The sequence below is a fragment of the Amblyraja radiata genome, chromosome 7, assembly GCF_010909765.2.
Source record: "Amblyraja radiata isolate CabotCenter1 chromosome 7, sAmbRad1.1.pri, whole genome shotgun sequence".
Lineage (NCBI taxonomy): Eukaryota > Metazoa > Chordata > Chondrichthyes > Rajiformes > Rajidae > Amblyraja > Amblyraja radiata.
The window spans coordinates 39,423,408-39,438,479 of NC_045962.1; the positions used below are offsets into that span (position 1 = coordinate 39,423,408).

The following is a 15,072-nucleotide window of genomic DNA, read 5'->3' on the forward strand; positions in this document are numbered from 1 at the left end:
CGACCAGCCCCGACGCGGGGGTACGATCGCCCGGCGCGGGGGAGCTGACATTCCCTCGATGCAGGAGCTGGATCTCCCTGACATGGAGGCCCAAAACGCCGCCTGCTACGGGAGTGAAGATCATCCCATCAACAGAGGGCTCGAAGCCCCCGACCGCAGGAGAGCTAAGGGAAGAGATTGAACTTTTTTTCGTATTCCATCACAGTGAGGAATGTGGAGGAGTGTCTGTGATGGATGTTGATGTTAAAATGTGTTTTGTGCGAATGAAATCCCTCGTATGTTGCAAAATATACTTGGTTAATAAAGTATTATTGTGATTGTGATTGTGATTTGTAGTAAATTGTCAGAAGAAGCCATAAAAGTGGGTACAATTCTGACTTTCAACACTAATTGGACAGAATATGGATAGGAAAGGATTGGAGGGATATGAACCAAATATAGACAAATGGAACAAGCCAGAATGCGAACTAGGTCAGCAAGGACAGGTTGAGCTGAAGGCCCTGTTTCCATGCTATGCAGATTTATATGTCTATGGCTTTATTATAGATTCCAGCATCCCCCTCCCACTTGGAGTTCCCTGCTTTCTCTTTCTCCTTTCATTAGTTAGATAGAGTTCTAGGGGCTAGTGGAGTCAAGGGATATGGGGAGAAGGCAGGCACGGGTTATTGATAGGGGACGATCAGCCACGATCACAATGAATGGCGGTGCTGGCTCGAAGGGCCGAATGGCCTCCTCCTGCGCCTATTTTCTATGTTTCATATTTAATCATATTTGCTGTCATCCGCTCCACAGGACCCATTCCAAAATCTAGAAAATTTTGAAAGAAATCCATTATCTCTAGAGTTACCTCATTCAAAATTCTGGGATATTGATTATCAGGCCCTTCAGTATTATTTAATTTTGGACTCATTCTCCCTGGACCCTTTTCATGGAAGTCACCTGGCCATGTAGTACCTATTTCGGATAGTCATGGACCAAACTATACAGCATGGAAATGGACCACTTAGTCCAACTCATCGACCAAGTTGCCCAACAAAACTCGCCCCATTTGCTCTATTGTAACATACAATTATCATGGTAGCATGTAATGCAGAGTACAGGTCTCAGATGAAAGTAGTCCTCTTATGAATTGCCACAGGGATACAGATTTATAGGATGCTCATGATGAGGTGCCATACAGTTAGAATCAGAGGGAGTTGCTGGAAAAGGAAATGCTTAACAATGTCATTACAACGAGGGTGTTAATGACAATTAAGGCCATCTAGTGGTAGTTTGGGATTTCACAGGACAGGCAGTGAATTTCAAATATCTCAATATTTTTCCATTGAGAAACTGTTAGACATATGCAAGAGGCATCCTTAAGAGCCTGTCCCAGTTTCACGACCTAATTCACGACCTCTGCCGAGTTTGCCCTTGACTCATACTCGCAGCAGGGTCGTCACAAGGTCGTAGGCAGGTCGTGATGCTAGTCGTAGGTACTCGTGGCATTAAGTAGGTCGGGGCGTTTTTCTACCCTGATGAAAAATGTCCACGAGTAAAAAAGGTTGTGAATTAGGTTGTGAAAGTGGGACAGGCCCTTTACAGTAATGGTGGAAGTAATCTGTTAAGTATTTGGTACAATGTCCAGTTAAATGTACACTGTGTACTTGTGATTATGGGAGTGACTGGATTGAGTGAAATAAATAAAGGAACTGTGTGTTTAGAAGTATCATAACTTTGGCAGCTTAGAGGTCTATAATGGTTTACTGTTAACCATGTCAGGCTACACTATCCTCCCCTGAGTATTCATTAATTCTGTAGGGAATGGGGGTTCCCCTCTTCTATCATAGACGAGGCCCTCACACGTGTCACCTTGGTAGTCCGTAGCTCCACTCTTGTTTCCCCTCCTCCCAGTCATAACAGGGACAGTGTTCCCCTGTCTTCACCTTTCCCCTTATCAGTATTTGCATACAGCACATACTCCTCCAACATTTTCACCACCTTCAATGAGATCCCTCCACGAGTCACATCTTCCCATCTCCACCCTTTCCGCTTTCAGCTCCCTCCACAACTCGCTGGTTCACTCATCCCTTCCCATCCAGGCCACCCCCCCCCCCCCCCAAGTACTTTCCCCCTGCGACTGCATGAGATGCAACACCTGTTCTTATGCCTCCTCCCTTGACTCCATCCAGGAATCCTGATAGTCCTTTTAGTTGAGGCAGAGATTCACTTGCACCTTCCCCAATCTCATCTCCTGTATCTGTTACTCTCGGTGTGGACTCCAATATATTAGTGAGACCAAGCGCAGACTGGGCGATCATTTCACTGAATACCTACACTCAATCCGCCTTGGCCTACACGATCTATTCATCTCATTATTTTGTACACCTCTTTAAGATCACCCCTCATCCTCTTGTGCTCCTAGGAATAGAATCCCAGCCTATTCAACTTCTCCATAGTTCAAGCCCTCGAGTCCTGGCAACATCCTCTCTGCACCCTTTCCAGCTTGACAATATATTCCCTATAATATGGTTCCTAGAACTGAACATACTCTAAATGCAACCTTGTCAACATCTTATATAACTGCAAAAGGACCTCTCGACTTCTATTCCCAATACTCTGACCAGCAGGGCCTTTGATAAGTTTCCATATGGTAGACTGCGGAAGATTAGATCACATGGGATCCAGAGAGAGCTAGCTAACTATACAGAATTGCTTTCATGATAGGAAACAGAGGGTGGTGATGGAAAGTTGTTTATCGGGCTGGAATCCTATGACTAGTGGTACGCCTCAGGAATAGGTGCTGGGCCCGTTGCTATTTGTCGTCTATATCAACGGATATATTGGATGAGAATGTTCAAGGCACGTTTAATACCTTTTCAGATGACACTAAAATAAGTGGTATCATAGTCAGTGAAGATGGTTACCAAAAATTACAGAGCTTTCTTGATCAGTGGGCTGAGGGGTGGCTAATGGAGTTGAATTCAGATAACTGTGAGGTGTTGCAATTTGGGAAGTCGAACCAGGTTGGGACCTTCACAGGATAGAGCCCTGGGGAGTGTTGCAGAGCAGAGGGATCCAGCAGTACAAATATATCGTTCCCTGAAAGTGGCCTTGGAGGGAGATCGGATGGTGAAGAAGGCTTTTGGCGTGCTGGCCTTCATTAATAGAGAATTGAGTATAAAGGTTACGGCATTATGTTACAGTTGTACTAGACGTTGGCAAGGCAACACTTGGAGTATTGTGTTCAGTTTTGGTCACATTGGTGTAGGAAAGATGTCTTTAAACTGGAAAGAGTGCAATAAAGATTTAGGAGGATGTTGCCTGGACTCAAGGATATGAGCAAAAGGAAGCTGGGACTTTATTTCTTGGAGTGCAGGAAGTTGAGGAATTATCTTATAGAGGTATGTAAAATCATGAGGGGAATAGACAGAAAGAATGCACAGATTCATTTTGCAAAGGTAGGGGAATCAAGAACTAGAGATCATAACTGTAAGGTGAATGGGGAATAATTTAATTGCAATCCAGAGGGTTGTTGGTAAATTGAACAAGCTGCCAGAAGAAGTAGTTGAGGCAAGTACAATAACATTTACAAGACATTTGGACAGCAAAAGGCTCACTATGGGCAGGATTTCCCTGTTGAAAAGCCTTAGTATTTGCAGCATTCTGACTAGTGGTTTCACTGATATATCGTTGTAACTTTCAACCAGTTGTTAGCTCTGGAGGCCACTGCTTTTGGAGGTTGGTATATTTATTGTCCCGCTATTTAAACTTAATGAGCTCCTCCTTCCTGGTTGGAGGTCCTCCCCAGACCAGCTCAGTGTGGAGGAAAACATTTTCCGTCAATGTTTTCCTCATCTGCTGCCAGTTTTCCAATGGTGAGAGAAGCAGGGGGAAGGAAAGCTCAAGCGGAGATGCAGATCTGCTCTGGAGATCCCCAAGTCCATGCAGCTTTCTGAGAAGAAGAGGAGAGGTGCTCCTCTTTGTGTGGAGGCGGGTGCAGTGGCACCATCTACTGGCAAGATGTAGTTCCAGACATGATATCTGCGTTTTCTCCCTTCATCAACATTGGCCATTTGTCTACCTTGCTATTGGCACTTTGTGGGAGTGTTTCACCCCTTCCCAGCGCAATGCAGGCACACATTAGTTTAGTTTAGTTTAGTTTAGAGATACAGTGCGGAAACAGGCCCTTCGGCCCACTTAGTTTGCACTGACCAGTGATCCCCGCACACTAACATTATCCTACACACATTATTGACAATTTACAATTTAACCAAGCCAATTAGCCTACAAGCCAATACGTCTTTGGCGTGTGGGAGGAAACCCACGCAAGTCACAGGGAGAATGTACAGACAGCACCTATAGTCAGCATCGAACCCGGGTCTCTGAGGCATTTTATGCTTCTTTCATAAAATATGTGCTCTTTTAAGGTCCATTGGTAGCAGCAACATGTATCTTCCTGATGAGCATCAACTGTACCATCGAGGAGAGGGATTGTTCAGGTCCCCACAGTAGCTGAGGGTCGGCGGAGAAGTTGAGGGAAACATGCAGTTGCCTTAACTTGGAGAATGTTTGGCAAACTTTCCATCCTGACTCCAGCACCTTCATATGGAGGCCTGGAGCAGGAGACTCTCAAATCGAGCATCTATATATTTTGCAGGTGTACGGTCTCTGCATCTAAGTGGCCTTCCTGGGGCCTGTGCTGGGCTGAGGGTGCCGCCTGGTGTGAGTGGAGCTAATCTGGCCTGTTTGCAGGTGGGGTCTCTGTACAGGCACTTTAACAATTGACTCCTGGAGGACAAGCGATTCCAGGATATGTAATGCCCATTATAGGATAACTGGAGAAGGATGTAAAAGGACTTCCCCTTCTAGCGAAATGTGCATAGGATTTGCTTCCATCCCTTCTGCCAGGAATGCCCGAAGGGAACGCCTAAAAGGTAGAAGTCCAAGATCAGGCACCTTGAGTGGGAAAGAGTTCAACTTGGAATCCCATCCGGGCTGGGCTGTTGAGGGGCTGGCCCTGTGGAGACGTACAAAGAGGTGAAGGGCACACTGAGAGGTGTGTACATGAGATCACAGGCCCAAATTCTGCTCACTGGATAAATGGCAGGGTGGGGCATCCATTAACAGCTCACGGAGAGTTTAGTGGGAGGACCTACTGAAGGTTGATTGGACTATGTCCTGATGTTGACAGCATGCAGGCATGCTGGCAAGCATGAACCATTCTGCAATGTGGGAGATGCCTGTCTTGTACCTTTTCAGAAATTGCGACATGGACACCTCACGCCAGTGGGGGAAACACTTCGGTGGCCAGGGAGAGCAGACGAAGGGATGACTGGATGGTGGAGCAGTGAGTTCCATGCCACTTGGCCACTTGGCTGAACCCGAATGCATGTGAGTGCAATGATCCCAACAAAGCTGACTTTCATTCTGCTGTAAATGCTAATTAGGCCCAGGTCCCAAAATCATCATGGACTGTTTCTCCAGAAAGCCGTCCATGCCATTCCACGCCACACAGAGATATTTTCTGTACAGGCTGCTCCTGCACGCCCTCCACTTCCTCAGCCTTGTTTGCTGTCTCCCCCCATCGTAGCAGTCAATTCTGTCACCTGGCAGTGTAGCGTTCCCCAGTGGAGGTCTCATCCCCCTTTACATCAGAGACCTAGGGTGAATGTCCCACAAGTTTTAAGATGGACTACTGCACAGTTGTAGCCTGGAAGAATCAGTGGTCCATGTATAGACAGAGTGTGAGAGGTTGCATTCCTTTGAGCATTTCAAGGGGCTGCTCCTCACATTCTGGTTGCATTTCAGCCACATACCTTTATCTTTGGGCATCTCGTGTGAAGGAAGGAGGGGGGAGATGCTTGTTAAAACTGTATATGCATAGTATTATCTGACCTGTCTGGATAGCATGCAAAACAAAGGTTCTCACTGTACCTCAGTACACGTGACAATAATAAACGTAAACCTAATTAAAAAACCAGTGCCCAGTGATGTACCTTTTACTATGTCTGCCGGCCTCTGGAAAAGCTAACTGGATGGGTTGAAAGGGAACTATGTCCACAGATGAAATTACTTAGGCATCAATTGGAATAGCATTGTAATTTTCTGTCCAATAATTAATCTCTTTTACATTATTTAACAGGAACTACATCTGTTTATTCTTAGTATACAATGATTGTAATAAAGATGAAGACCATTTGATTTATCCGCTCTATCAAATTGTTTCTTATCCTTGCAAATCAATAGACTTAAATACTTTGAGTGGTTAATTGAGCTTTTAATGTCCTGTTTTACCCATCAACCCTCACAAATCTATTCCTACCATTTGCAACACAACCATCCAGCTACACATCTGTCCATTGTTCCATCTCCCTCCTCATTCGCCCATTCACCACAGCATTTGTCCAGCCCTTCATGCTGCTGGCAAATTATGGGCATCCATAATTAAAGATAGAGTGACTGAATTTACTGAAGATTTTCTGCTAATTGGGAAGAGTTGGCGTGGATTTGGAAATATGGCATCTAGGTAGAGGATCTTAACAAATGGTAGCACAGGCTGTAAAAACAGAATTACCATCTCCTGCTCCTTTCAGTATCTTCATGATTCATGTTTTCCATGTTCTTGTTTTGGGTCTTTATTATCAGGAGTCATGTTGATGCCTGACATTTGTGTTGAAGGTATGTTCAGTGTCTCTGTCTCTCATGTATTCCCATCAGTGAATCGACAGTGCTCAGACGCTGAATGTGCATGTCCACAACTACAACTGATTAATAAATCAGGCAGTTTCACTTGGTAATGACAGCAAGTTCCCTCTACAATTCATTAGTTTCATGGCTACCATTATTGAAACCAATTTAGGACATTCTTTACTTATTAAGGTTAGATTCCTCAGCTTCCATGATTGTACTACATGATGGTACTCGAGCTCATTGGTTCAGACCTGTTTTTCCAGTAACTTGACCTCTATGTCATTGAGCCCTCATCCAAAGTAAAGAACAATCTGAATTGAAACCGAACACCATGTGGTGTAAGTACTGCTTTGAAATGATGCCAAAACATGCACATGCTAAAGTTTATTGAAGTTCTTATCTTATGTATAATGATGAAGAACGAGGCTGTTAACTAATTGTCAGTTCCCAAGATTAGAATAGGCACTTCCATACTGAAACCACATCAACTTTCCACATAATCCAGTGCCAAGGTAGGGATTCAGTAGGTAGTTAAACAGCTAGCCAGAGATCCTTAAACTAAGACATCAACTGGTGATATAGGGAGGTATGTCATCACATGGACCCTGGAAGAAATCAGGCCATGGACTTCTTCGGAATCTTGTTATGTCCTCACATTAATATAAATCTCGTCAATCTTCATCTGGAAAATAAGAAAGTTATGAGTTTGGTAAATGTTCATTGCTAAAGAGCTTAGCTGATGAGATAATTAGTTCAAAGAGGCAATTGCTCCGTGATGAGATGAAAGACTTGGACCATAACACATTTTAATGGCTGGGAGTGGAACCAGGGTAAGAGAGAGGAAGACAGGGGCTTAGCAAGACAGGAAGGACAAAAGGTACAAGCAGGATCTGAGAGCATCCGAGATAACAAAAAGGAAAGAAGCCGGGAAAGCAAGATATAGGGACCAATGGAAGTAGGAAATGGAGGATGACAGATAAAGGGCGAAAAAGAATGGTAGTTGTAGAATAACTAAGGTTTAAGACACAAAGTACTGGAGTAACTCAACATTTGTCAGCCAGCATCTCTGGAGGACATGGATAGGTGACATTTCTGATCATGACCCTTCTCCATAGATTGTAATGGGGGGGGGAGGGGGAGGAGAAAGCTGGAGGAGAGGTGGGGGTGAAACATATCTGGCAAGTGATAGATGGATACAGAATAGAATGGCCATATCATTGCAACACAAGTGGAATATGAGGTGCTGTTCTCCAGTTTGGCCTCGCTCTGGCCACAGAAGAGGCCCAGGACAGGAAGCTATGGGAATGGAAAGGGGAGTTAAAATGATCCACGACTTGAAGATCTAGCAAGCCTTGGTAGACCAAGCACAAGCCAACCCAATGGCGTCAACATTGTATTCTCCAATTTTAGAGAGCATACAATGCAACCCCACCTCCTTTTCTCCCTCTCTTCTCTGTGCTTCACCCAGCTGAGCACCCATTTCTTTCATGATCCCGTCTCCCTTTTCCTTTTCTCCCATTCCCTTCCACCTGTATCCCTTCCTCTGGCTTCATATTTCGCTCCTCTTCTCTCCTCATATCACAGCCTTTTGTCTTCTTTTCATCTCTGTCCCACCCACTTGCCAATCACCCTCCTCACTAGCATCCAACTATCACTTGCCAGGGCGTGTGTCTCATGCTTTTCAGCAACTGAAATGTCCTGTCCTTACCTAGACTGGTCTATATATGGCTCCAGACCAATAATGTGGTTATTTCTTAACTGTCTCCTCAGATCAGGGACCATCAGCGGTGAAGAAGATAAACTGATGGTACAAGTAGGATCTATCCACAGTGAGCCAATATATTTTTTCCTGCCTTGTGATCTATTACTCAGGGAACACAAATGCATGAATTGATAGCAGAGTTAAGATTCGTTGAATTGACTAACACCCTAGCCTGTCTATTCTGGATTATTTTTTTAAGCGTGGAGCCATTTTTGCCACTTTTCACCCATCAAATAAAATAGAGGTAAAATGTGACGATGAAAAAAAATAGATATCGGAAATCAGAGAAAGGCATTTATCAATTTCTTTGATCACTAATGTGGCTCCATTTACTGAATACCACACTATGAACAAACCCTCCCTTATTCTTCTTTTAGATTTATATTTACATAGTACCTTTCATTAGAATCATAGAGTCATGGTGTCATATAGTGTGGGAACAGGCCCTTCGGCCCAACGTGCCCTCACCGCCCAACATGTCCCATCTACATTAGTGCCACCTGCCTGCGTTTGGCCTGTATCCCTTTAAACCTGTCCTATCCATGGACCTGTCTAATTGCTTCTTAAACGTTGTGATAGTCCCTGCCTCAACTACCTCCTCCGGTAGCTCATTCCATACACTCATCACGCTTTCCGTAAGAAAGTCACCCCCTCAGATTCCTATAAAGTCTTTACCCCTTCACCTTAAACCTCTCTGGTTCTCGATTACCCCACTCTGGGCAAGAGGCTCTGTGCGTCCATCCTATCTATTCCTCCCTTGATTTGATACACCCCTATCCTCTGTCCAAGTACATATACAACTCCTAACCCAGTGAACCTCAAACTTAACAACTGAGCGGCTACTACCCTTCGAGGAAATGGTCAAAAGAATTGCAATGCTCTGCGCAAAGAACACATACTGAGATTCAGCAGAATCGTGATGATTTTATGAAGGAAAAATCATGTTTGTAAAATCCAATTGTTTTTTTTTGGAAGATGCGACAAGCAGAATAAGTAAGGGGGAACCAGGTGATATTTTGTACCTGGATTTTCAAAAGACATTTAATACGGTCGCTCACAAAAGGTAATTTCATTGGGCAGGAGTTGTGTATATGCTTGGACACAGGATGGGTTAAGGGTCTGAAAATAAAGTGAAGAATAATATGACTCTTTAAGTTTGGCAGGTGTTACTAGCATGGTGCTGACCAGCGTCTGATGCTAAACATTACTTTTTCATCATAAAACCATGTTGACTGTGCAAGGAAGGCCAAATACTCAGAAGGACTGTCACATCAATAGAACCACATATTAGTATTTTAAAGAGCTTCCTGTTGGTCATCAGGGGACATACTGTGAGCATTGGTACTGCAATTATTTGATGTGAAACAAAGAGGTTTGTGGTGGTTGTTCAAACAAACCAGAAATTAACTGGCTGATGAAGAGCTACCATCAGGGCCGGCCTTAGGATGTGCGGGGCCCAATTGGGAACAATTTTGGTGGGCCCCAGGTTCCCAGCCAAGGTGTGTCAGCCCAGTTATTTAGTATATATTATGAAATTGTACATTAGGTGCGATGGATTATACACTGTGTGAATCTCTTCTGCTCCCTCCCGTTTGACTGTCAGTAGCTCCGCTGGCTTCCAACCTTTACCGTAGCTGCTAATTACCATTAAACTGCATTATGTGATTAGACACAATGCCCTTGGAGACAGCGGCTGATTGGACGGGAGGAGACCTATTTGTTGATTGGTCGGTGATTGGATGCAACCCCCTTAGAGACAGCGATTGATTGGCCGCCAAATAAAATTGTCAAATCTGTAACAAAAATCGCTGGTCGGTGCGAACTCAGTGGACTATCTGGTTGTATCTCCAAACTAAACAGTATAACATGCAGGTACATTCATTTAAAATTAAATTCAGTGATTATTTCACATGATTTCTTACTGTGTAAAGCTCAATATCTGACCAATATCTGTTTAACACGTTTGGTCTGCCGTGAGCATTTTTCTCTCCCAAAATTTCTCTCATATCTAGCAAACCGATCAACGAACCAGACAGCAGTTGGACGCAGTCATAGAAACATAGAAAATATGTGCAGGAGTAGGCTATTCGGCCCTTTGAGCTTGCACAGCCATTCAATATGATCATGGCTGATCATCCAACTCAGTATCCTGTACCTGCTTTCTCTCCAAACCCCCTGATTCCTTTAGCCACAAGGGCCACATCTAACTCCCTCTTAAATATAGCCAACGAACTGGCCTCAACTACATTCTGTGGCAGAGAATTCCAGAGATTCACCACTCTCTGTGTAAAAAATGTTTTTCTCATCTCAGTCCTAAAAGATTTCCCCTTTATCCTTAAACTGTGACCCCTTGTTCTGGACTTCCCCAACATCGGGAACAATCTTCCTGCATCTAGCCTGTCCAACTCCTTAAGAATTTTGTGCGTTTCTATAAGATCCCCCCTCAATCTTCTAAATTTTAGCGAGTACAAGCTGAGTCTATCCAGTCTTTCTTCATATAAAAGTCCTGACATCCCAGGAATCAGTCTGGTGAACCTTCTCTGTACTCCCTCTATGGCAAGAATGTCCTTCCTCAGATTAGGAGCCCAAAACTGTACGCAATACTCCAGGTGTGGTCTCACCAAGACCCTGTACAACTGCAGTAGAACCTCCCTGCTCCTATACTCAAATCCTTTTGCTATGAATGCTAACATACCAATCGCTTTCTTCACTGCCTGCTGCACCTGCATGCCTACTTTCAATGACTGGTGTACCATGCCACCCAGGTCTCGTTGCATCTCCCCTTTTCCTAATCGGCCACCATTCAGATAATAGTCTACTTTCCTGTTTTTGCCACCAAAGTGGGTAACCTCACATTTATCCACATTATACTGCATCTGCCATGCATTTGCCCACTCACCCAGCCTATACAAGTCACCTTGTAGCCTCCTAGTTTAGAGGGGTTTAAACGGTTTAGAGATGTTTAGAGGGCTTCTGATGGGTTCGGATGGGTTTAGAAGTGTTATAGCGGGAAATAGGGGGGGATAGAGGGGGTTTAGAGGTGTTCAGAGGGGCCCAGAGGGGTTTAGAGACGTTATAAGCCCCCCGTGAGAAATTGTATTTCTCTGAAATTGAAGATAGACATAAAGCTGGAGTAACTCAGCAGGATAGGCAGCGCAGCGACTCTGGAGAGAAGACCCTTCTTCAGACTGAATTGAACTCTCGTCGGTGAGAGTACTTGTGATTGTCTGAAGAAGGGTCTCGACCAGAAACGCAACCTTCTCCCCAGAGCCGCTGCCCGTCCCGCTGAGCCACCTTCAACTTCAGAGCCAAATAAAAAACACAGAGTGCTGGAGGAACTCAGCGGGCCAGGCGGCTGCCTCACCCGCTGGTTTCTCCAGCATTTTTGTCTACTGCTAAACGTCAATGATTCCGGGAATGCTGAGGCAACAGGGTGAGAGAGCTAGAGAGAGACAAGATGGGGAGCGGGAGAGAGAGAGAGCAAGAGAGAGGGAGGGAGGGAGAGAGCAAAACACAGAGAGACACAACGTGGGTCGGTAGGTGAATGACTAACCTGCACACCAGGAAGAAGCCCCTTCTCACGGTCCGGGGCCCTCACTCATGATGTTCAAACGGGAACTGCAGATGCTGGAATATCGAAGGTACACAAAATTGCTGGGGAAACTCAGCGGGTGCAGCAGCATCTATGGAGCGAAGAAAATAGGCGACGATTCGGGCCGTCTGAAGAAGGGTTTCGGCCCGAAACGTCGCCTATTTCCTTCGCTCCATAGATGCTGCTGCACCCGCTGAGTTTCCCCAGCAATTTTGTGTACCCTCACTCATGATGGTGAGTTTAAAGAAATTCTCAATGTGTCATCGATCTACATTCCTCAGTAAATGTAATAAGTGTTTTAAACAAGTATTAATGACGCCGCGTGAATTTTATTCAAAGGAACACGGCGTCATTAATACTTGTTCAAAACACAATAACATTTACTGAGGAATGTGGATGGATGCAGATTGATATAACTTGTTAACTACTTCATGTTAAGAAGTGCTAACAGTACTAGTTAACAAATCATTTGTGTCTGATGGCCGTGCAGCGGTTGTTATAGGGTGATTTCACGAAAGGTCACTGGAGCGTAAATCCCCACTCACGTGACCGAAAATTTTAACTGGGGGACAAGCGTCACTTCCGGTACATGTTAGTGGATGGGAAAACACGCACTTTCACACCCGTTAAAAACATCGAAAACGGCCCGTTTTTGAGCTGCAATTAAGTGAGCCAGTCGGGCTGACCGTGAGGAACAGCTACCTAAATTTACAGTCCAAAAAAAAGATAGAAACTAAGGTAAATACAAGAGGGAGCTGAAGGTGTAAAAAAGGCGGAAGTTGATTGCCAACTTTTTTCTTGGAGATTTAAAGATCCAAAATATCGGGAATTATCGCGTTTGCTCGCTGCATTTCATCAAAAATGGCATTATTGACTTTGTTATCTTTATTCATTTGTTAGATGAAAAGTATTAAAAGTTAGAAACCCGTCAGTAAAATTGCAAAATCGCCCATGGTTCTCAGGTGGGTTTTAACATGCAAAATGAACACGCTTCTGAAGCTCCATTCACCATTTAAATAATCATAAACTCTCAATGCGTTTGGAAATTAATTTTACTGAGATGCAAGTTTACGGTTATTTAAATGGTGAATGGAGCTTCAGAAGCGTGTTCATTTTGCATGTTAAAACCCACCTGAGAACCATGGGCGATTTTGCAATTTTACTGACGGGTTTCTAACTTTTAATACTTTTCATCTAACAAATGAATAAAGATAACAAAGCCAATAATGCCACTGTTGGTGAAATGCAGCGAGCAAACGCGATAATTCCCGATATTTTGGATCTTTAAATCTCCAAGAAAAAAGTTGGCAATCAACTTCCGCCTTTTTTACACCTTCAGCTCCCTCTTGTATTTACCTTAGTTTCTATCTTTTTTTTGGACTGTAAATTTAGGTAGCTGTTCCTCACGGTCAGCCCGACTGGCTCACTTAATTGCAGCTCAAAACCGGGCCGTTTTCGATGTTTTTAACGGGTGTGAAAGTGCGTGTTTTCCCATTCACTAACATGTACCGGAAGTGACGCTTGTCCCCCAGTTAAAATTTTCGGTCACGCGAGTGGGGATTTACGCTCCAGTGACCTTTCGTGAAATCACCCTATTGGTAACACTCAGCACCATACTTCCATGGTTACGTACCTTGTGCCTGCAGTACACCACTGTGACAGATACACTGTAAAGGAGCAGCAGTGCAGCTAGGCTGGTGAAAATCGCTGTCAGTGGTAACCAATGACCAGTCTCCACCTCTGAAAGAGAAGACACCTCAGATTAATCCCGTTATCCTCATGGACATTAAAATCCAGCATTGGGCCTGTGTGAAGGATTGGAAAACTACCCATTACAATGTATGTGTGAATTGTATGGGTTATAGCGTCAGCTTTAATTGGATTAGAATTGGATTTAGACCACATTATACTATACAGAGTTATGCCTCGAGCAATGTTACCATAGAACAGTGAAAAAAGAGGGTGTTTTATATAGTTTAAGAAAGAACTGCAGATGCTGGAAAAATCGAAGGTAGACAAAAATGCTGGAGAAACTCAACGGGTGAGGCAGCATCTATGGAGAGAAGAAATAGGCGATGTTTCGGGTCGAGACCCTTCTTCAGACTGATGTCGTGGGTGGGCAGGAAAAAGAAAGGAAGAGGCGGAGACAGTAGGCTTGTGGGAGAGCTGGGAAAGGGAGGGGAAGGAGGAAGCAAGGACTATCTGATATTGGAGAAGTCAATGTTCATACCGCTGGGGTGTAAACTACCCAAGCAAAATATGAGATGCTGTTCCTCCAATTTGTGCTGGGCCTCATTCTGGCAATGGAGGAGGCCCAGGACAGAAAGGTCAGATTTGGAATGGGAGGGGGAGTTGAAATGCTGAGCCACTGGGAGATCAGGTTGGTTATTGCGATCTGAGCAGAGGTGTTGGGCGAAGCGATCGCCAAGCCTGCGCTTGGTCTCACCGATGTAGAGCAGTTGACACCTGGAACAGCGAATGCCGTAGATGAGGTTGGAGGAGGTGCAGGTGAACCTCTGTCTCACCTGGAAAGACTGCTTGGGTCCTTGGATGGAGTCGAGGGGGGAGGTAAAGCGACAAGTGTAGCATTTCCTGCGGTTGAAAGGGAAGGTACTGGGGAGGGGGTGGTTTGGGTGGGAAGGGACAAATTGACCAGGGAGTTACAGAGGGAACAGTCTCTGCGGACAGCAGAAAGGGGAGGAGATGGGAAGATGTGGCCAGTGGTGGGATCCCGTTGGAGATGGCGAAAATGTTGGAGGATTATATGTTATATGCGACGGTGATAAGGTGGAAGATGAGGACAAGGGGGATGGGGAGTGAGAGTGGAGCTGTGGGATATAGAGAAGACCCTCTATATAGCGCTGCGTCTGTGTGGAAGTGTGGGATGTTGGAGGTGGATCAATCTGTGATGAATAGAAGTGTCTGTGTGACCGGTGGGCAACAGGCAATGGAGGAGGGCTGGAGGCATGGTGTTCTTGGGAATTCCATACGAGGCACTGTGTGACTGGGTAGAGAGTTGAATAATAGCGTTCATGTGTGAATTGAA

At 44.7% G+C, this 15,072-nt stretch overlaps 1 protein-coding gene across 1 annotated transcript in view; it reads right to left on the reverse strand.

Annotated features, from left to right (window-relative positions):
• Positions 1-7,043: 7,043 nt before the first annotated feature.
• LOC116975325 (T-cell-specific surface glycoprotein CD28-like) overlaps positions 7,044-15,072 on the reverse strand; it is a 30,138-nt gene continuing 22,109 nt past the window's right edge. Inside the window, exons 3-4 of the mRNA XM_033024279.1 lie at positions 13,660-13,766; positions 7,044-7,354 (exon numbers count right to left, since the gene is read on the reverse strand). Of these exons, the coding sequence (XP_032880170.1) occupies positions 7,316-7,354; positions 13,660-13,766 (146 nt within the window). The 3' untranslated portion in view covers positions 7,044-7,315. The remainder of the gene's footprint in view (positions 7,355-13,659; positions 13,767-15,072) is intronic.